This window comes from Acipenser ruthenus, chromosome 12 (genome assembly GCF_902713425.1).
Source record: "Acipenser ruthenus chromosome 12, fAciRut3.2 maternal haplotype, whole genome shotgun sequence".
In the NCBI taxonomy this organism is placed as follows: Eukaryota; Metazoa; Chordata; class Actinopteri; order Acipenseriformes; family Acipenseridae; genus Acipenser; species Acipenser ruthenus.
This window is the reverse complement of record NC_081200.1, coordinates 7,001,342-7,023,714: the sequence shown is the minus strand read 5'-3', so window position 1 is coordinate 7,023,714 and position 22,373 is coordinate 7,001,342. Positions and strand designations below refer to the sequence as shown.

Sequence of the window (22,373 nt, the reverse complement as noted above, 5' to 3'; positions counted from 1 at the left end):
GGCTGAAGTCGCATTGAGGAGTTGAAGCAGACAGCAAAAAAACATGGTAGACTAGATAGATAGGGGAGAGCACACTGTTTGTTTACAGCGCCCGACTCACCGAGGTGGGCGGGCCTACACAGCCGGCGAGGTCTACTCGACAGTGGGGATGTGGCAAGGCCTAGCCCACGTGGAAAAGAGCACGGCTGGAAGAGTTGCACAACAGCGGGGATACAGCAAGGCCTAGCCCCGTGGAGGAACTGTGTACTCTCAAGAAAGAAATAGATAACCACTCGCGGGTGACTGCACGGGCACTCGCTCACACACGACAGACAGATAATAAAGAGCGGCCTATCACGCAAGGGAGGAGGCCCCGGAAAGACAGAAAGGTGAAAGGCTCGGTCTTTTCAAAGTTGTTGATTCCGCGAGCCAGCTTTCAGCACGAATGCAAGGGAAATACAATCATCTCGATTCGACTTGAGAAGCTCTTTTATATCAACACGCTCAGCTCAACAGAGAGGTACTGTACCATCTTGAGAAGGAAAAAGAGAAATGGCTTCCTCAGGATGACAGTTTTAATCCTTCGGTGGGCGGGACTGAGTGCATCATCCCAGTAAGGGGCCTATTGGCACCTCTGGTATAGAGAGCTCAACGATACCTACCGAATGGGCAGGCATATCCCATACATAATGTTCGTTGGTGGTCGTCTTCGAATTGAAAGGGAACCAGTTACAGCAATTGTTTCACCAACAGGTAGCAGCAGAGAGCTATACGTTTTCATTGGTATACTTTTGGAGACAAGCAGCTGCAGCATATATGACAGGCAGAAGATCCCCATCAGAAAAAGCATGCAATCAACAAACCCTGGGACAAGCCACCAAATAAAGAGGTACCAGTAACAGAGTTTAAGTTTATTCCACCATATGCAATTTACAGTATATATGCATACACTTAGAAACGTAGTGTAAACCAGTATAAGCAAGTCTGGAATTAATTATGATCATATGTGCCTACTTATAAATAGGAAGGTATGCTTTAACACATTTTGCCTTGAATAAATTAGTATACATGTAATAAATGTAATCATGCTCACTTAATTACATAATTGAATCAGCGTTGAAAGTGAGCAGCAAGTGAATTGCAAGTATATAGCGGGTTTTCTCATAAAAATCATTTTGGAAAATGAGTGATCCCTTTTCTCATAAGAACAATGTAAACTATTGATGAACTGAAGCAGAAACTTCAAAAGAAGGTGCTGAGGCCGCAGTGTAAAAGGTGTTCCTTTATTTAGAAAAATGGAACCGTTCCATTCCAGTCAATGGCTGCTCCTTCCCATTTAGTCCTTATTGTCATCTCCACAGAAGGGAACCGTTTCTCCAGATCCCCCTCGCCTTTACCATGCCCCTCTTCCCAGTGATGAGAGTGAGTGTCTAAAGAAAAACAGCACAGGCTTAGACCTGGGCTCAATCAAAGTAGAAAATGCCACTCCATGACTTTGCCTGTTCTGTGCAGCTGTTCAATCAAAACTACATAGAGAATCATTAAACACCCCCACCCCCCTTTGTTAACTGGTACCTGTCTGCAGACACCAATAATCTATTCCCTCTTCCTAAATAATGAACAATGAATACTCGATGAAAACACGTGACTGTCAATCATTTTGTGCGCTATTTTCAAAACCATATACACTTTGTGTGAAAAGAGTGTGATGAATAAATACAATTACAAAATGTACTTTGCACCCCCGTTGTCTGCTTTTGCTACGTCTGCAATCTGCAATAATTAAATTGCATAATAACACATTTACTGTGAGAGGCCTACCTATGGTGAGAATAACCGTGTGGTTCTGTGCCGGCTGTCCACTGTACAAGTACAGGTCGAACAGGTGTTCCATTTTCCAGTCGGACAGGAGTGAACGGTTTGTACTGAACAACACGCTGTACGTTGCATTGATGTTGCACAGCCAGATGGGCAGTTTAGGGGTCTTCAACATGCTTCCCACCTATAGCAAGGACGTAATAAAAAGACATTTGGGTAAAAACTCAAATAAATATGTTTTACTTACATCTTCCAGCTGGCACAAGCTGCTCCGCGTATTGGACACAATAATTCACAATACATTGAACTTCTACAGTATATGATAAAGCCATTTTGGGACAGAATCAGAAACAGATATTGTTTTACCGTTTTCTCGCACTGTAACATATGCTGTAAATAGTCATTCTTGCATTTACACATGACAGAGCTAACCCCGCAATAGATCTTTAAAGAGCGTGATGCCAGCATGGCAGATTGCAGAATTAAGAATAGGTTTTTATTTTTCAGTATTAGTTTTGATGCCGTGTTAGGTATGTTTATGCATTGTATACTGTTGGATATCATTTCTGTGGACAGTCTTGGTCTTTCCTCAGCAGAAATGTGGAAAAGAATAAACACTCTCCTGGATGTTATTGCTCCTGCATACACAAGGCAACATTGCTGACTTCATAAATACTAAATCTGTTGTAGCTATAGTAACAGCAGTCAATACCACAGAGAATGAACCTCCAGTAATATATGAACCTACAGTCTTTGAGTTCACTGGCTAGAATATTCCAGTCTATTTGAAAAAAAAAAAAACAAGAAAACAAAGAGAAATCAAAATGAATCCGTACAATGAGGCTGAGATCAAGGTGACAAGAAATAAGGCTGTGATTAAAAAGAATGCTTGAATAATAAAGTGCATGCAACCTGGTAATGCCAGTGGACATCATGGGTGCGGCTGGTTTACTCTGCTGCAGCGTATATGAGCAGCATAATGCTTTTCAAAATGAAATTGGTTGCATTGTGTGGTAGCTTAGCAATGGCATTTATAGCAAACTTCCCTAGACTCCTGCATAATCATTGCATGTTGACTTAGGTATTTCTTTCTTCCAACCTATTACCCTCTCCCGGAAAACCAAAAGCATACTGTTGCCTATGTCTGCCACTGTTCTAGTAACACATGTACTTGGTAATAATTCAATCAGATCATTAAATAAATAGCACTCTGTAACTTGATTATACACCCTTTTCTACAATCTTTCATAAAGGTAACATAATTCTTGTAAAGTTTTAATTAGTCCTTTATAATACAACGAAAGGTCTAATCTAAACCAGCAAAACCGCCCCTCTAACAATGGAAATATATCAGTGACAATGCAAAATGGACACTTTAGTGCTGGTACAGTCACTTTTAGAATTAGAAGACAGTGGGCTCAATTTAAACTCTTGTTTGCATCAGTTATAACATGTTATAAAACTATCAATAAAGGTCTCAGGACCTACGTGCTCCTATGTTTAACTAACTCTAACCCTACCCCTAACCATAAGAATGGGGGGACATTTTCCAGTATTGCAAACAGAGTGCAGTTTGGCTCCCAGTGTTACCATTGGGAGCTTGCCACGTTGCAGCAGCTCCCGGTTCCAGTGTAAGTACCCCACATCACTGCGGATGAGGACTCCGTGCAGGGGGACTGGCAGGGGACTGCCTTGGTCATCATACTGAATGTTGCCATTGAAGACATTGGGGCTGGCCCTGCCTGTCAACATCAGGTTCAACAGAGCCTGGAACAGAAAAAAAAGTGGTGTGCCAGACATCAGAAGAAACCACATGTATTGTGTAGGAATTGTGCTTCATTCTACACAAACAAGACATGCACCACTTAAAAACGGAGATTGGGGGACCCACCTGCCGGCAAACAAAATTCCCCAGACTTGAAAGCAAGAGGTGGGGTGTAGTAGAGTCAAGATCTTCTCTTAGCCTTTGAGGAAAGAGATCAAAATGTAAAATCGTACTCTGCATAGTTGTGTGCAGTCTGGTATCATGAATGTAATTTGTTTAACAAGCCTTGGGGTACTGAGTCACTGATCATCAGGATCAGACAAAACTACCTTTGAGTATCATGTCTTCTCTATTAAAGCAGGCTGAATAATTTATTAAAAACTTGCAATATTCCATAATCAGAATGTATTAAACGTGAGTACTCACTGAACATCTTATGTATCATCTATTTTTTTTCAAATTGAACACTAAGTTTCCCGCTGCGACTAAGCAGACTGTGACACGACTGCGTACCTGTCAATAGTCCTTGAGAAAATCAAACTGTACAGGAAGAGAATCACTCCGTGGCTTCCTTCTTCTTTAAACTGTTTGAAAGATAAAAAAAAAAATGATTTGATCATCCACCTGATTTGATGTATTTTATACTCAACACAATTTATTCTTTCACTACCATGCACATCATTCATATTGGATAGGCCATCAATGAGTTTAGTTTAGTTTATTAGTTTATTCATTTTGTACCTGCAGGATCAGCACAGGTACATCTCAGTCGTGCAAGCACAAATACAAAGAGAGATCTAACTACCATACTCAATAAAATAACAATGCAACAATACAAGTATTCCAAACAATTACTATACATTCAAAAACTATCTATCTATCTATCTATCTATCTATCTATCTATCTATCTATCTATCTATATATATATATATATATATATATATATATATATATATATATATATACACACACACACACACATACAAATATATATCAATATGTTAAAATAAATAATTACTGGTTCAGTTCAGATAACACATTACTTACACATTGTATATGATCGTAGATGAATTTCTGCATGGTTTCTTTTTCACTGAATTTAAACAGCTGAACCTGAGGAAATAGTCATAGAAATATTTGATTTAGGTCATTAGAAAATATTAAAACCTTTAGTACTGTATATATACATATTATTTTGGAATACATAAATGTATATCTTAACAAATCATCAATCTGAAATTTAGTTTAGAAAAAAGACTGCACAGAGAATCATAACATTTTAAAACAGCACTGTTGGTCTTTCTGTGAAGTTGGTGTCCTCTCTCTCAGCAGTGTGGAGTAGCGGTTAGGGCTCTGGACTCTTGACCAGAGGGGTGTGGGTTCAATCCCAGGTGTGGGACACTGCTGCTGTACCCTTGAGCAAGGTACTTTACCTAGATTGCTCCAGTAAAATAAAAAAACCCAACTGTATAAATGGGAAATTGTATGTAAAAAAAAAAAAACGTAATTGTATGTAAAAATAATGTGATATCTTTTAACAATTTTAAGTCGCCCTGGATAAGGGCATTTGCTAAGAAATAAATAATAATAATAGTTTTTTGCAGAAGGGAAGTGGGTTAAAGTTAGCTCATGCTTACCCTCTCTGTGAAGTTGTCCACTTTGTACTCAGTGCTTGGTGTAAAGTAGGAGTCTGTGGACACAAGACAGACTGACCCACTCTGTGACTCGCCTGCTGACCACAGAATATCAGACAGGGCAGCTGCCAGGGCCTCTTCCTGTTTTTTCGGACTGACGTCATACAAACTTAAAAAAAATAAAAAAAATAAAATAAAAACACGAGTGACTCTGTGCTATAATATAAATCCTACAAAGTTGTATATTTTATTGTTATTTCAGTGGAAAAAAAAAGATTCTGGATTGTGTGTGGAATTTACCTATGTGAGTTGTTTTGAAAAGCTTAAATTAATCTTACTATTGTAAGCAGACGCGTTCTGTTCCGTTGTTTCCTGTGAAGAGCAGGTATCTGATAATGTTTGCCTGCACAGCCATCTGGATTGCACTGGATCCTCCCTTAAACACAAACACACAGTACCAGGATATAGATCAAACACAGTTAGAATCAGTTGTGTACGTGAATAAGTATAAAGTTCAGGCTTGAAAAGCAGTCTCTGCTCTGACAGCAATAAGGGGCATCCAGCTTCATTTACAGTTCCCACTAAATATTTCAAATACTTTATCTGGGACAGCTATTCTGTTTAAAAGCACTGATATTACTCTGTTGGAGACAGTTTCTCTGCAATATGTGTTAATTAGAAGAGTTAAAAAACTTCACTCACAAACGATGCTAATGTTTGGTACTAGAGTAAATTGTTATGTAGTCTGTGGGTTCCTCTGGATATAGGAGTCTGTTTGGAAATTGCTATTGCTATTTAATTATTCTAAAGCAGTGTTGCATACACAGTTTCAAGGTGTGTCATAATCAATGTGTTTGCAGAGTATGCAGTTCGTTCTGAAATGAAAACAATGAATGGCGATTGTTGGTTATTGAAAGTTTACATTCCTTGATTGTGTTTGAGTGTTATCTGGTTTCTAATTGCCCCAGCTTGCCCTGGTAGTATTACAATGACATTGTGTGCTCATTGAGTACTAATAACTATATGTTGATTGCTACCATAAATCAGGTTTGTTCAATGAATGGCTCTTGAGCTTCATTATTATTATTATTATTATTATTATTATTATAGTCAGGGCGACTTACAGTTGTATACAAAAAATACATATCAAGAATTACAGTACAATTAAGAGCAAGATACAAAATACAATGACTTGTTACATGGTCTTTTTTCCCTGATTTCTATGGCTCTAGTCCTTGGTCATTGGTATGGCTCTTTCAACCAAAAAGATTGGACGACTCAGCGGTAAATCTATGACAAGGTTAGCTCAAGTTAACTCTTTTGCACTGTGCATGTAAGAAATACCCACCCTTTCTGCTTCCAGGGCGTATGACAAGTCAGAGAAAGGCTCCCGGAACTTGAAGTAGGATTTCTTCCATTCATAGTTGAAGATGTGGAAGGTGCTCCCAAACAAAATCTTTCTAAGGTTCTGGAGATAAACATTCATCACATTACATCATTACTTAAAGCAGTAATAACTAAACATATCAAAGCCTTGCCTTGTGCATTATGAGTCTGACTCGGAACAGAGAGATGCCGCTTTTACATATTGCAGATTATGCATAACATATGAATTGAATTGCATCTAGTGGATAGTTCCCCCAATTGTACCAGTGCATGGTTACACCCAGACTTGTAAAACGAGAATTGTAAAACATTCGGATGAATACTCATGCATGTAGAGAATAACCTAGTTATCGATTAAAGCAGCATTGTCCTTTATGTGCACTGGATCAAACACTGTTGTTTGGCTTGAGTTATAGGCAAAGCTCTTAAGAGGCTCATGAATAAATGACATTTCCTGTACTTCACTATTGTTTCAACAGCACACACTGCAGCCTCCAGATCAGTGATACGCTATGCCTCATGTAGCCTCAGAAAGGGCTCTTTGTCTTGTTGGTAAAGTTGGGTAGAGTTACAGCTCGTGTCAAAGAGATAAGGTAGACTTACCCCTGCCATATCCATTGTGATAGGAATGCCGCCCAAACTGGAAGAGATGGTAAGGGGTTTGGGAATAGAATAAAGGACATTAAAGTTAGCAACTTGTCCATGAGACTTGGTGCCAGAAGTGGCTCCAGTTCCATCTTCACTCTCATCCTCTGACTTACGGCTTTCCTGCTGTTTCTGTTTCTGTTTGGAAGGAATCAAAATGGCAGGTTTTTAATTCTACAATGTCAATTAAAAAAAGGATACAGTATTAAAATCTCCCTATGAAAAATGACATTCATTTTGAAGTATGTTTTGCAGTTAACTACTATGTTTTTTGTTTGGCAACATTTCTAAGCACCTGACAGTGCGTGAAGCCTTTCGTTCAAAAACAGGATCGAATGCCTGCAACTTTCACAGCTCAAATGGCGAGGATAACTGTGGTAAAGCGATGTGTCAACATGCAGACGATACTCACATCTTGGCTTTTCTTAACCTCTTCCTGCAATATCTCAATGTAGCTGAGCTTTGAGTGCTCCAGCCTCTTCATTGTTTGCAACACCTCCTGATTTGTGTCCATGATGTGTGAAGGTGATGAAAGGAGTTCTCGCAGGAGGAGGTTAGGAGGGCTTATGAAAAAAGTATGCAGGAGAATGAAAAGGGCTTACTGCCTTTCCCTCCCCTCCTGGCCTATAGCATGGCAGGAAGAGCTCCTATATCCAGCAAGCACACCTGAGTCAAGGGCTATTAACGGAAGAAAGGGTTTTGTGGCTAGAAAATGGGACTACAATGAGAAATGAATACCTTTGAAGTAATATTGTATTTCAAAGGAAGGAAGTCAGATTATAAGAAAATAAGGCCAGTAGACAAACGCTTCTTCTAATTCCATTACTTCTTGTAGTTTCATCTCAAAATCCAACTCATTGCTGTGGTGATTTAAAAGGTGTAGTACTTAAGGTTTTAAAAGCCAATTTTCTTAGCTTACTTATCCTTTTCACTGCTCCCTTCACTCCTTGTTTTTAAACCCAAATGTTTTTCTGTGTGTAAAAATACAGCTGGTGTTTTGGAAACTCTTGGAAGCAACATATCTTTCACAATTAATGCACAAGCAGGGTTTCGTACAGCGGAATTCACATTTGTAGGGAAACTTACCTTACTTGAAGCATCATTTAATTCCAACCTAAAAATCAAGACACAAAAATGTCAAATATCTTTTTTTTACTGATTGCTTTATGAAATGAAATGAAATATCCAGATAATTCAAAATTACTTGTGTGTGTGTGTGTGGGGGGGGGGGGGGGGGGGGGGATGTCACATTTTTCCAGATACAACGGTAAATAATGCTGTAAGCAGTACACAATCAATAATTTAACAGTCACATACACCTGAGTGTTGGTTTGGGTTACATTAAATGTATAGGTTTACTTCCCTTAAGTGTTTTGATGTTTTGCAACATACATCTTTCAAATGTGATGCGCTATTTGTTTAAAAAAGAATATGAAAGCAATAAATTAAATTAAATAATACATGCACAAAAAAGACTTACACTTGAGAGCTAAAGATTCCCCTCCATTTGTCCAGGTCAGATATTTTGCTTGCAATCTCATCCAGTTCCTCACTGTTGAATTCATACTTTTTGCAGTTAATGTCCTGCTCCATCTGCAAAAGATACAAATCAGATGCCGCCAGTGTTAACATTTACATCCAGGTCTGCCAAAGACACTAGCAGACAACCATTTACTTTGAAAACAAATCATCCTGACAGCCAAGCCAGCTTGCAATAGCTTGTGGTTGATCGGTGGAACTATCAATCACAAACTGACAACTCTGAGTTCTAAAGGCCAGTCATTCTAGCAGGTGATGAATGTTTCATTAGCAAGTGAAATACTGTATGTGTTTGTGTCCCTGAGTAAAATAATAAGAACACTATGTAACACAATTTTTGTTCCTGGGTAGTAAGTGTTATTTCCTAATTGCTTATGCCTCAAAAGTATAGAAAATGGCTATTATTCCCCACAAACTTTGCTTTTGTGACCAGGACAGTGATATTTTGAAATTTACCTATTTCCAATGAGAAAACGGGCGAATTTGTGTCTTTTCGTTCACATAAAGTCAGAAAAAAACAACATATGAATCCAAATTAACATGTATTTATACTAAAGTAATACAAAAATGACTACAAAAGATTTAGAAGTGAGTAGTTTTTCGAGATTTACGATTATACTGTAAATCACTTTCACGAATCAGCCCCCAAATGTAGTCTCCCATCATGTTCTCGTTATACTGTCCTTGGTAGCGGCGTTCAAAGTCCAGTATATCCTGGTGGAAGCACTCGCCTTGCTCCTCCGAGTACGCTCCCATGTTCTCCTTGAATTTATCAAGATGAGCATCAAGGATATGGACTTTGAGGGACATCCTACAGCCCATTGTGCCGTAGTTCTTCACCAGAGTCTCAACCAGCTCCACATAGTTTTTGGCCTTGTGATTGCCCAGGAAGCCCCGAACCACTGCGACAAAGCTGTTCCAAGCCGCTTTCTCCTTACTAGTGAGCTTCTTGGGGAATTCATTGCACTCCAGGATCTTCTTTATCTGTGGTCCGACGAAGACACCGGCTTTGACCTTTGCCTCAGACAGCTTAGGGAAGAAGTCTTGAAGGTACTTGAAGGCTGCCGACTCCTTATCTAGAGCTCTGACAAATTGTTTCATAAGGCCCAATTTGATGTGCAGTGGTGGCATCAGCACCTTCCGGGGGTCCACCAGTGGCTCCCACTTGACGTTGTTCCTCCCCACAGAGAACTCGGTCCGCTGTGGCCAGTCCCGCCTGTGGTAGTGCGCCTTGGTGTCCCTGCTGTCCCAAAGGCAAAGATAGCAGGGAAACTTGGTAAAACCGCCTTGGAGACCCATCAGTAGTGCCACCATTTTGAAGTCTCCTATGACCTCCCAGCCGTACTCATCATACTTCAAGCCTCTTGATGCCATCTCAGAAAAATACAGATATGTATCCACTTAGGCAGCTGGAACTAAACTGAACTGGTGGGCTTAAGGCCCCTGTATTTATACTACTATTTATATTACTGGAAAGTTCTAGAAAGTTCTAGAAGTTACTCCAAGTTTACTCAGCACTGAATCTATCTGGAATGTTCTGGAAAATAGGTACATTTCAAAATATCACTGTCCTGGTCACAAAAGCAAAGTTTGTGGGGAATAATAGCCATTTTCTATACTTTTGAGGCAGAAGCAATTAGGAAATAACACTTACTACCCAGGAACAAAAAAAAAAAAAAAATTGTTACACGGTGGAATCCACAGAGGAAACTGAAGTACAAAATCTATGAAAATGAGCTTGTAAATTAACCAGAAGTTCCTTCTCATCTCGAGGCATAACAGCTTAAAATAAATCTTGCAAGGTCAGGGAATACAAAAGAAATGTTTTCACCTCAGGCGGAAAAAAAAAAAGAAAATTGGAAAAGGCATGACACCACTGGCCACACTCTTATATTGTTAATATGCAACTGGCACAAGCTGTAAATACATATTGCATTAAAAACAGAATTGAAAAAGTGGTTAAGGTCATGTTTCAAAGCTCAATTACAACTGTATATTCCCTGAGGATTGTGCTGTTGTGCTACAGTAATGAACTATGCAAATTAGACCTTATGAATTCATGCAAATAACTGCAGTATCATAAAGTGAACTGCTATAATATTATCATGGGCGATATTAAAAATAGGAAGCAAGAAGCCGTGGCTGACTTGCAAAAGGGAGATACAGCTTTCATACTGTATGGTGCAGAATGTTTTTTTTTTTTTTTGGTCTTAAAACAATTAAGGAAGAATGCATTCCCTTGTACTTTGCCTTGCCAGTTACTGCTGAACAGCTTCCCTTGTTACCTAGAGACAGAATGTTTATTGCACCGAATGACTGATTGATTAGTAGGAGAGGTTTACTACATTGCTATGGATAGCAACGTGTTCCTGGTACTGTCCTCAGCTCTGTGCAGTGCATTACAATGAAAACACACACATCACAAACAGTGCATTGTGCGCTAATTACCTTTCCAGGAACCGTTCAGTCAAAAGGTATGACTGCAAATCAAAGAATATAATTTTCCACAGTCATTATAAACGAGTGCTTCAGCTGCCAAATGTACAGCATGAGTTTCTAAGTTTTTCAATTCCAATAATCTGTGTGAAAATCACTACAGTAAAGCAGTGATTGAAATGATTTTAAATACGGAAAATGAAGTCAATCCAAAATGTAAAAAGGCAAGTATGACAGTGTACATTATAATTTCAAATTTCAAATGTATTAATTAACCCGGATAGAACCATTGCGATATACATCTCATTTACAAGTGGGTAAGAGAGGGTGGCAAGAAATAACAACATTATAAAATCAATGACAAAAAAAGAGACAGATCATTCAAATGGGACAAAAAGAATAATACAAAATAAAAGCAAACAGCAAGTCAGCGATTCCCATTTCCATGATCCTGGTCATAGTCAGTATTTAAAGGATTTGCGACATTGGTCAGAGTTAAAATCCATATTTATGAGTGATCTAACAAGCATTGTGAAGAGGCCGTTTTTAAACAGGCAATGAATTCCATAATGAGCTGGCCCATATTAGATCTCAATTTGGGGGGTTTAGAAGTAGGGACATCATTTGATCTTAGTGCATAGGAAGAGTTACATGTCTAACAGAGATGTAAGGTAACTTGGAGCGTGACTTACAAGCCATGACTTTGCTCCTGTAGAAAGTTGCAATGGTTACTGGGACATGAATTCAAGTCCATGACACAGAAACCTTTGACAAATCTAACTGACAGCATGGGTCACATAAAGCCCCCTTCTCCGCATTGCTACAGATGCAGATGTAAACCAATTTGTCTTACTATTAGAAATCAAGAAAGTTATTATGGCAAATCTCTCTCATTGAGTATAAGAAACAAAACCTTAGGAGTGAAACTGAATACATGTCTTACAAGACGAACATGGTGCGCTTGCTGGTAACTAAGCTATTGAAACGCAATGGTGTCTCTGCAGCCGTGGTCAGTTTGTGGTGCATGGCAAGTTTGTTTTTATCCTGATCTTACAGATTGGAACTTGCAGAAACCAGTTTTTACACATCATTTAAGTCATTGGCTACCAAATGACAATAATTGACCGCACTGTATAAATTATTCACCAGGTATGTCTAGATTGTATAATCATACTGCAAATGATCCCAGTGATTTAGCAGTGTTCCATGTTTCCACGATAATTTCCTATGCCTTTCCTATGCTTTACTGCACCTTGCTGTGCTTCTACCTTGGTATACCACAGTAAACCTCTATAAGGGTAAGTTAGTGAAGATATGTAAAAACAAAAAATGAATCCTTGAAGAAATATTGTATATTTTCAATTTCACTAAATTAGAGTATATTGTTTTATGCTAAAATATGCCTTCCCATGGTTATTATATGTGATTTTTAAAAATATACAGGTACAATACATAAAAGTGCTTCATCCCAACACCATAATAAGAAAAGAATGTGCTGATACTAGTTCAATAGCCAAGTCTACGTGTGCTATTTGTTATGCATCTTTTTATTTAAACTACCTTGTTGTTGATAATCTCACATAATGTTAATTACAATTAGCAGTAACAGTTTATTCACTTCCTGTTATTACATGTCTATGCACTTTTCCTGGCTCTGTACTTATTGGTGCTTACCGTTTCATACTCCAGAAGAGAGGATCCACATACAATTCAGTGAGTGTCACACATCACTCGCAGAGAACTCGGATCTGAAGGGTAATTTGAAAAGACTTCAGTAGCCACAATCCAGAAGAGGTTGCTATTCCTACATGCGGTTTGTTTGTGAAGTGCTTCCTTTTTATTCCTGTTGAAATGGGCTGGGCTTTCACATAGAGCAAGAGAGTGTTTATAGGTTTCTGTACTGTACAGTGCTACATATTAATGGGCCAACAAATTACTATGGTACATCTTATAAGGAGATTGATTACTCTACCACAAATTCAATCAAAGCTGTCTAATATTACTTCTGTTAATAAAATTGAAGGGGCACAAACCATTTAGCAATGTTATCCCAGAATTCTTTGAGAATTATATTTAAAATTAACAGTGCAACTCTCTGAGAATGAAAAAAATAAATAAATAAAATGAAACGTTTATTTGAGCATTTCTTAAAACAGTTATATTTACATTAAATTAGATTGTTTTGTGTTGTTGTTGTAGATTAAACTAAATAAACCAGACATCAGGTACTGCATATGAATGTAACTTGGTGTCACATACAGAAATATAAACTTAGATTTTTGTACTTGCCTTTAGCATATATAAATGCTACCATCTGGTGGATGCTGTGTACAATAGCAAATATTTTGTTTTTTTAAAAACACAAAAGCACCCCTCCCCCTCCCCCGTCCCCCCTCCCCCCTCGGGCATTTAAAATTATATTTCTTTTTGAATACTATTTTGTTATCATAAGTATAATCCTCCACAGCAGAAATGCAGAATTGATTTTGTAATCTAGTTTTTTTGTTTCAAAAAAAAAAAACCCCCGCAAAGTTTGTGTGGTTGTGGGTAGGCTTGTCCTTCAGGAAACGATGTATTTCTTAATATCCATTTCCCCCTTCCCTTAATTAGCTTCAGTGCCCTTTCCACTGCCCCTCTTGTTGTTCAGTTCAGGATTCCATTGGGCAGTTCAACATTTTATTCTCTTTGAAAAGTCAACGTACTGCACTGTAAAGCTCCCATCTGCTCCTGGTAGATGACTCCATGCTATGCTGATTTTCATTCGGTCAGTGTGGTTTTGAAGATGAGTAAATGGATTTAAAGGATACAGGTCACATCTCTGAATGAGTGTCATTGGTGTCACGCATAATTAATAGTGATCAATCTTTATTACTGGCCTCATTGTCAATACCTATTTGGAGAAAGCCTGGCTGCATTAAAACTGCAGTGCAGACTGAATACCTTTCCTTTCTCATAGGATTCATTAGAGAGGATCACTGACAAGCTTTGTGCTGCTGGCAGCTACTGACTTTCTGAAATTTACAACACGAAACATACACGCTTTTAATTTTTTTTATTAAGTTGCAGTTATTGTATTTCAATATCAGTCAAGCTGAAATGGTCTTATTTTGTAACTGAAAACAGAAGTAAATTTAATGATACAGCCTTTTCTTATTAACATTCTTGACAATACATGTTATGTTAATCTAATTCCTCCTTGATATGTTAGTTCATACATTATGAATCACATAATACAATATTTATTGCAGCGTTGCTATATCCTTACCAGTCATTTACTTTTTATTTCTTTTAATTTCTAGCCATACAAATTGGCACATTTCGCACAAGGTTTCTGCTACTCCAACTAAACAATACCAATATCTCTAATCAAATTACAGCACAGCTCTAAAGAAAGCTAATTTCAAGTTATATAGAGCTGTAAATAATAAAACATAATGAGATATTGAAGAATATATTACATTCTTCATAGCTAAAAAAATATATACTAGCTAAAGGCAGCCTTACCATTTAAAAAAAAAAAAAAAAACATCAATATATTTATACAAATAGCACATAGCGTCACCTGCTGGTCAAATGTTGTAATTGACCACTTGTTTTAATGATTTAAAAAAAATCTAACATACAGTGTAAACTCTCTTTTTGTCTTGAGCAATCCTATAGCAAACTACAAAAACAGATTTATCATAATTGTATGGTAAATTCACCCATAATTACATACAAATTACAAAAACTTTTCTTTAAGCAACTTTAGTTTTAAGCAATTGTAGTATACACTATACAACTATTATCTTCAATTCAGTTGCAGATACTATAGAACCAATGATGCTAGAACATGTCCACTGATGCCTGGTAAGTATGTGTCACAGTACTGCAGGCTCACCTCCATCAATACATCAGATCTGCTGCACCTGTGCTGGTGTCCGTCTCTTTCGACTCCTGAAAAGGAAATTGGATCCCGGATACCCGGATAAGAAGTATGTTTAGGAAATGCACTGTGAAGCAAAATAAAATAATCCAAAATGATCTGTCAAATTCTTCGCTGTGAGTTTTATAGACAAAATTCCCTTCTTTGTAGTTTGCAATTTTCTCAGAAAGCCGATGGAGTTTGACTTCTGAAGCGAACAGGATCATCACCAGACAACCGCAAGAACCTGACACAAACAAAATTCAAGAATAAAGATCAAATTAGCGTCTAAATATCTCTATATATGCAGTACTGTACTTGCATGGGTAAATACATGTTTATTACATATTTAAATGTTATGGAAAGGAAAAATTGTGTTACAAATGGTCTTGTTAAAAGTGTTATGTTAATGTACTACAAAATGGGGAGCTTATGTTCTTTCTGATACATCTTTTATTTTTTCAAACTGCAAATACTCACATGAAATGAAGTTCCAAAGGTATAGGCCTAATGGTCCATGGAGAGTCTCATATGGATTCCCAAAAGCGTTATACATGAAAAATGCTGCAGCTACTAATGAAAATATGATCACTACTGCAGAGAATAAAATGACACTGACATGTATGCTGGCAGGAATCGCCTCCAACAGATCAGGGAAAACTGAAAGAAAAGCACAACATTACAAAGCTTTACTGTTTGTGCCATAGGCTTAATCTACTGACAGTATATAGAGAAAGCCCAAGGAAGAGAAATACTAAGCATTCTGGATAGAATTGCTTCTACATCTTTTGACTCTGATATATTTTGGCTGTTGTTTTGAAACAACCATCTGGCTGATACATATGTATCAAATTAAATGTGAAGAGAAGTTTAAAATATATTATAAGGATACCTGCAATGTTAACTCATCTTCTTTTTTAACGGACTATGTAGCATCTCATTTCCAAGGCTGTGCTTTAATGAATGGTCAATTGGATAAATCAATAATCATAGAATAAATTGTAGTATACACAGAATAAAGAGACATGCAAGGCTATAAATGTCACTTTGAGTCTAGAGTTGTGACTTGTCAGGCTTACAATGCACCATTAAGAAGACATCACAGATGGCGTAACACTCGCATGTTAATGACCTTTGGAAAATGAGTCACTGACCCTGAAACTAATGGGACATGACCCTGGTTACCAGAGCAACAGGCTTTTCACAGGACAATGGATGTTAAAAAAAAAAAAAAAATTGTCATTAGACAAAAATGTAACTGCAGTGCCAGCATTTTCAAAATGACATTACCTCATGCATATACATGGATCATATGCTTAATGAATGTACAACTATTGTAGAATGAAACAGAAATGTTTATACAGTGCATGTGTTCAAATTGTAGATAACTCAATAAAACTGATCCACAGGGAGGCAAACACCTTGGGATCCATTGTAATGATCTAAACAGTGCTAATTACTATTTTTAATTACTGCCACTTGATAGCAATATTACATACGATAATAAATATGGTTTAGATCATTAAAAAAACAACAAATGCCCAGTTCTAACTATTGCTAATTTACCTGAGTATAAACTGAATATTTTACTAGAACATCTGAACGAACTGTATATTATGCACTGCATATTATAAACAGTGACTGGGCTTCCTCTTCACTGATTACAGAAAGAATGTCAAATAGCACCAGTTTAATGAAGAGTTTCACTGAGTCAGCACCAGCTATAACTCATTAGCGAGGAAGACTAACAAAGGAGGAGGGTGTTTCTCTCCAAATTCAGAACTGGATGATTTCTCGGTTGTATAACTTTTGATATTCATTGTTCTTCAATGCACTCTTAGAACAGGTTTATTATGCTGTCATCATTATTTAGAAGCTGGTTCTGAACTCCAGTAAAAGACAAACAACTATATGTATGCATGTTATACAGTACAGTTATTTTTTCAAAGTACTGTATGTGAAGAAATAGGGAATTGTTTAAATAGAGGTCCAAAGGAAATGTTGTTCTCAGTGAACTCGCATTTTGTACCAGGGGTCATGTCATACTATTGTATAACCCTTAAACCCACAGTATGATATATATGTCTAGACTGACATTAATGAATGCATGCCAAGGCACTCCAGTCTCAGGAGACTCATTCCATTGTGTGGGTGTGGATAGCCTATATGTAACCACATCTGGCCTGATAGTAAAGCAATTCAAAACCAATTGAGCTACTGTTTACACCAAATACAATGTATATGTGGTTTACAGAAACGTATGCATGAATACCCAGATCACCACCAATATTGTTTATGTATACTGTACCTAACGGTATATATTCTGAGCGGACGTGGGAACTGGGAACTTGGTTTAAATAATATATCACAGAAACTGATCTGGTTTGTACCTGAAACGATAAAATGATGTCACATGTTGCTAATGTGCATGTGGCTAATCTTGATCAGAACTTTTCATTTTACAATATTTGTAAAAAAAAAAAAAAAAAAAATGAAAAGACATTACAATAATTACTCATTTTATTCTGTAATACAAAACTTTTTTTTCGCATTCCTACAAAGCGTGCTTTATATTAAAATGTTTCATATTAAAATACATATTCTGCATGGTTACTCACATGAAAACTGAAAGGGCCTTCCTCCCAGACCACACTGTTTAACTCTCTGGCCGTGGAAAAGTCCATAGCTTATCTCTCCAACAAATTTGTCCAGTTCTGGTCCGGTGGCATTGACAAGCTGAGCTCCAGTTTTACAAAGAATCGTTCCTTTGACCCAAAATTGCGTTCCAATGGCAACCGCTACACTCAGAGCACAACCAAAACTCAACAAGCCAGCTATACAAAATATAACTTTCTTTTGGCGACTCGGCATATTGGCGTACAACTTCCGTCAGAAGATACTGGTTACAGTTTACCCCAAAACAATCATAAATTCATAACAAAACCAGACACTTTTCAACCCCAAGCAACGTCTTACTGGTCAAACATCTTGCGGCAGCGCTCTCCTGTGGTTAAAACTTCAGCTGCATTGTTTTACATATACAGTTCTTCACTACTTTAGAAACCAAAAAGACGAACAGATATTATTGTGTTGTAATGTATTGCTGATAATAGTTGTACGAATCGAATTTCTGCGTTAGTTTGGAAACGTCCCGAATGGATTGAGTTACACCTCTGTCGTCCTGTCACTAGGTAACGCAAGGTTTAGGTTTCGAAGAGGGCTTCTTTGTGAAAACCAAGGAGAGCCTCCCCTGTCGCTCACCCTCCTTGTGATTGGACAGACAGAATGGTCCTGAAACAAAAATGACTTGTTATCACATCATCATCGTACAGCATCTGCTCAGCAAAGCTATACACAATACAATCACTTCGGGAGATGTCTTGGTTTGGCAGGGTACAAGAAAATAAAAACAAACAGCCAAATGATATAATGTTGCTGGTGAACACGTGTTTGCTTCACCAGATTTAGATCCACTATAACGTCCACTAATTCAGAAAATACAAGAAGGTTATTTGATGTTATTCATTTCACCGACATACTTTGATACTATAGCAGCAAATGCATACCTTACCTACCGAGTACTTTCCTGTATTAGAATGATGCTAATTACTTTGCCAAATTCAGCACCAAAGGAGTGGAAAGCAACAATCCACTCTTATTACGTCATGACATTTGAATGCCTTTGCTCGTAATTCGGTTACAAGGTATCAGACGTTTTACATTGAACTTATTATATATAACCTCCCTGTTACCTAGTATGTTTCATACAACAGAAACATAAGAATTATTCCTTACAAACCCCAAATCAAGTAAACGGTTCTAGGACTCCCTACTTCCTAGGAGTGTTCTACAATTATCGCTACATTGGATCAATACAAATCCAGCCACGGGGGGGGGGGGGGGGGGGGGGGGGGTCAGAATATACAGTACTGTGCAAACGTTTTAGGCAGGTGTGAAAAAATGCTGTAAAATAAGAATGCTTTCAAAAATAGACATGTTAATAGTTTATATTTATCAATTAACAAAATGCAAAGTGAGTGAACAGAAGAAAAATCTACATCAAATCAATATTTGGTGTGACCACCCTTTGCCTTCCAAACAGCATCAATTCTTCTAGGTACACTGGCACACAGTTTTTGAAGGAACTCGGCAGGTAGGTTGGGCCAAACATCTTGGAGAACTAACCACAGTTCTTCTGTGGATTTAGGCAGCCTCAGTTGCTTCTCTCTCTTCATGTAATCCCAGACAGACTCAATGATGTTGAGATCAGAGCTCTGTGGGGGCCATACCATCACTTCCAGGACTCCTTGTTCTTCTTTACGCTGAAGATAGTTCTTAATGACTTTCGTTGTATGTTTGGGGTCATTGTCATGCTGCAGAATAAATTTGGGGCCAATCAGATGCCTCCCTGATGGTATTGCATGATGGATAAGTATCTGCCTGTACTTCTCAGCATTGAAGAGACCATTAATTCTGACCAAATCCCCAACTCCATTTGCAGAAATGCAGCCCCAAACTTGCAAGGAACCTCCACCATGCTTCACTGTTGCCTGCACACTCATTCGTGTACTGCTCTCCAGCCCTTCGGCGAACAAACGGCCTTCTGCTACAGCCAAATATTTAAAATTTTGATTCATCAGTCCAGAGCACCTGCTGCCATTTTTCTGCACCCCAGTTCCTGTGTTTTCGTGCATAGTTGAGTTGCTTGGCCTTGTTTCCACGTCGGAGGTATGGCTTTTTGGCCGCAAGTCTTCCATGAAGGCCACTTCTGACCAGACTTCTCCGGACAGTAGATGGGTGTACCAGGGTCCCACTGTTTTCTGCCAATTCTGAGCTGATAGCACTGCTGGACATCTTCCGATTGCGAAGGGAAGTAAGCATGATGTGTCTTTCATCTGCTGCAATAAGTTTCCTTGGCTGACCACTGCATCTACGGTCCTCAACATTGCCCGTTTCTTTGTGCTTCTTCAAAAGAGCTTGGACAGCACATCTGGAAACCCCTGTCTGCCTTGAAATTTCTGCCTGGGAGAGACCTTGCTGATGCAGTATAAATACCTTGTGTCTTGTTGCTGTGCTCAGTCTTGCCATGGTGTATGGCTTTTGACAGTAAACTGTCTTCAGCAACCTCACCTTGTTAGCTGAGTTTGGCTGTTCCTCACCCAGTTTTATTCCTCCTACGCAGCTGTTTCTGTTTCAGTTAATGATTGTGTTTCAACCTACATATTGAATTGATGATCATTAGCACCTGTTTAGTATAAATGTTTAATCATAAACCTGACTATATGCCTACAAAATCCCTGACTTTGTGCAAGTGTACCTAGAAGAATTGATGTTGTTTTGAAGGCAAAGGGTGGTCACACCAAATATGGATTTGATTTAGATTTTTCTTCTGTTCACTCACTTTGCATTTAGTTAATTGATAAATATAATCTATTAACATGTCTATTTTTGAAAGCATTCTTACTTTACAGCATTTTTTCACACCTGCCTAAAACTTTTGCACAGTACTGTATGACCATGCAGCATTTTATAACATGCACTTTCATTTTTAAAAGTAAGCAACATTCCGGGTTTTGTTCTTATTTTAATATTCATAACCGTGGCGGCGTTTAGATTAATTGAATAGAACCTATATTGTACGGACATGTTGGCTTTGAGGCTAGTTTACAAAAACATTGTGAGCATGAAGAACTATTGTATCGTGTGATACGTAACACGGACATTTGCATATCCAGACAATGCCATTGGATCCACTATATTCCCACAACATACTGCTACCCTCAGATGTTGACATAGGCCAAGCTCTAATATCCTCATGACATATGTTTTGTGCTGCTTACTGTGCCTCTCTCTATGAAGCATGAAAAATACACCGAATGTTATTTCTTCCCTCCCTTTAATGTCTCTGAAGTCCCCAGCTGTTCAGTCTGGAAAACCGCCTACCTACGTCAAGTCTATTGCAAATAAAAGCTTGATAACATGGAATAAGTTAACTTTCAGATCATATGGTTTTTATTTTTTTGTAATAAACGGTTTATTCTAAAATATTACTGTAATTGAAAAAATTACAGTAAGATCAAAATAGTACACAATTCAAGAATGTGTGTGGAGCACTTGTTTAGTAGTGCGTATTAAGGACTGGGGGGTTAATTATACAATACATTTGTTTTGGATTGTATGGAAATGTAAGGGAATATATGGGCTTTTGTTTTGTAGTGAAAAACTTTTTTTTGAGGAAACTATGTTCATAAGCAACTAGTATTCTTTTCCTTAAACTTTTGCAATGAAACCAGTAATACAATGTGCTTATTTTTTGCTATCCCTATAATACCATGCCATTATCTTTTTTGATATTTTATTTCCACATCATGGAAACATCCAAGTGTTGACGGTGTGTAATCAAAATATTAGGTACACATGTTATTATTTATATTGTCGCTATTTATCTCTTGTCCCCTGTTGTATCATGGGTGTCTCCTATGAATTAAACTACTATGATAAGCTTAATTGATTGATTTGAAAGTGTATTTTCCGTTTGTATTATATGATATTTTACAATGTGTAATGAAACATAGGCTATTCAACGTAAAAATAAATAAATAAAAAAACAAGTCCGATAAACAACATGCAGTATAATACACATTTTGATGGAATTTTAGGAGTGCATGCCCCCTTACAGTTGAACGCATGCAACCATTTTTTTACGGTATATAGTTATCGTTTCATAACGACAGAAAATTACTCTTAATTACTATTAAAAAGAAACATAACCTACAGGATTATTTAATTAATAAACAGCACAGTGTACGTGCTATGCAGAGTGCTGCTCCCTGCTGCTCAGACTAGTACTGTGTAGACTGTTACATCTCTCTCTCATCATTCACTACCGGCTAACATGAGAGATCATGGCCGCGTTCGGGGTCCTTAGCTACAAACAGAGGCCGCTGAAACGACCGCGGCTGGGACCGCCCGACGTCTACCCACAGGATCCTAAACAGAGAGAGGTAATCTGACAACTCTCTATTTTCAAGCAGCGTCATACGAGGCAATACCGATATCGGGATTATTTTGCAATAAGATTAAGTGAATGTACGGTGCCTGCCAGGCTACTTAACCACATAGTGGAACACATTAATCAAAGCTCCCTTAAAAAGGGTTTCTGGTCTCTGGGCCTTGCACACAGCTGCCTCTGTTATTCTGTTAATTTGTTATTCTAATATACCCGCTGTGTTTGCATGCACAGTTAGAAATGAGACTTTTGCCAGC

At 37.9% G+C, this 22,373-nt stretch overlaps 2 protein-coding genes and 1 pseudogene across 4 annotated transcripts; 1 reads left to right on the top strand and 2 right to left on the bottom strand.

Annotated features, from left to right (window-relative positions):
• Positions 1 to 882: 882 nt before the first annotated feature.
• Positions 883 to 12,995, bottom strand: mindy4b (MINDY family member 4B). 3 transcript variants are annotated; one of them, XM_034027812.3, is made up of 13 exons: positions 12,878 to 12,995; positions 8,709 to 8,821; positions 8,315 to 8,342; positions 7,187 to 7,366; positions 6,546 to 6,665; positions 5,536 to 5,633; positions 5,201 to 5,366; positions 4,611 to 4,676; positions 4,076 to 4,146; positions 3,689 to 3,761; positions 3,388 to 3,564; positions 1,801 to 1,981; positions 883 to 1,409 (listed from the first exon to the last, which is right to left on the bottom strand). In XM_034027812.3, exons 2-13 carry the CDS (start codon positions 8,819 to 8,821, stop codon positions 1,267 to 1,269), a joined length of 1,416 nt encoding a protein of 471 aa, XP_033883703.3. In that variant the 5' UTR covers positions 12,878 to 12,995; the 3' UTR covers positions 883 to 1,266. The 3 variants fall into 3 exon arrangements, with proteins under 3 accessions (XP_033883703.3, XP_058890434.1, XP_058890435.1); XM_059034451.1 differs by lacking the exon at positions 12,878 to 12,995 and having other exon boundaries at positions 8,709 to 8,957; XM_059034452.1 differs by lacking the exons at positions 8,315 to 8,342; positions 8,709 to 8,821; positions 12,878 to 12,995 and adding an exon at positions 7,641 to 7,863.
• Positions 12,996 to 14,267: 1,272 nt separating this feature from the next.
• Positions 14,268 to 18,386, bottom strand: LOC117416527 (clarin-1-like). Its single transcript, XM_034027647.3, has 3 exons — positions 17,726 to 18,386; positions 15,588 to 15,767; positions 14,268 to 15,354 (listed from the first exon to the last, which is right to left on the bottom strand). The coding sequence occupies exons 1-3, from the start codon at positions 17,976 to 17,978 to the stop codon at positions 15,089 to 15,091; spliced, it is 699 nt and encodes a 232-aa protein (XP_033883538.1). The 5' UTR covers positions 17,979 to 18,386; the 3' UTR covers positions 14,268 to 15,088.
• Positions 18,387 to 21,958: 3,572 nt separating this feature from the next.
• LOC117416781 (mediator of RNA polymerase II transcription subunit 12-like protein) overlaps positions 21,959 to 22,373 on the top strand; it is a 105,843-nt pseudogene continuing 105,428 nt past the window's right edge.

What these genes read in the sequence shown, in the direction of transcription:
- mindy4b (XM_059034451.1), bottom strand. Translation starts at nt 8,860, where the DNA reads ATGTTAACACTGGCGGCATCTGATTTGTATCTTTTGCAGATGGAGCAG. An exon ending in TCACAATGGATATGGCAGGG is followed by an intron (nt 6,666 to 7,186) that starts GTAAGTCTACCT and finishes GTTTATCTCCAG; the next exon opens with AACCTTAGAAAGATTTTGTT. An exon ending in GGAATTTTGTTTGCCGGCAG is followed by an intron (nt 3,565 to 3,688) that starts GTGGGTCCCCCA and finishes TTTCTGTTCCAG; the next exon opens with GCTCTGTTGAACCTGATGTT.
- LOC117416527 (XM_034027647.3), bottom strand. Translation starts at nt 17,978, where the DNA reads ATGCCGAGTCGCCAAAAGAAAGTTATATTTTGTATAGCTGGCTTGTTG. An exon ending in AAGGCCCTTTCAGTTTTCAT is followed by an intron (nt 15,768 to 17,725) that starts GTGAGTAACCAT and finishes CTTTTCTTTCAG; the next exon opens with TTTTCCCTGATCTGTTGGAG. An exon ending in CCTTTGGAACTTCATTTCAT is followed by an intron (nt 15,355 to 15,587) that starts GTGAGTATTTGC and finishes TGTTTGTGTCAG; the next exon opens with GTTCTTGCGGTTGTCTGGTG.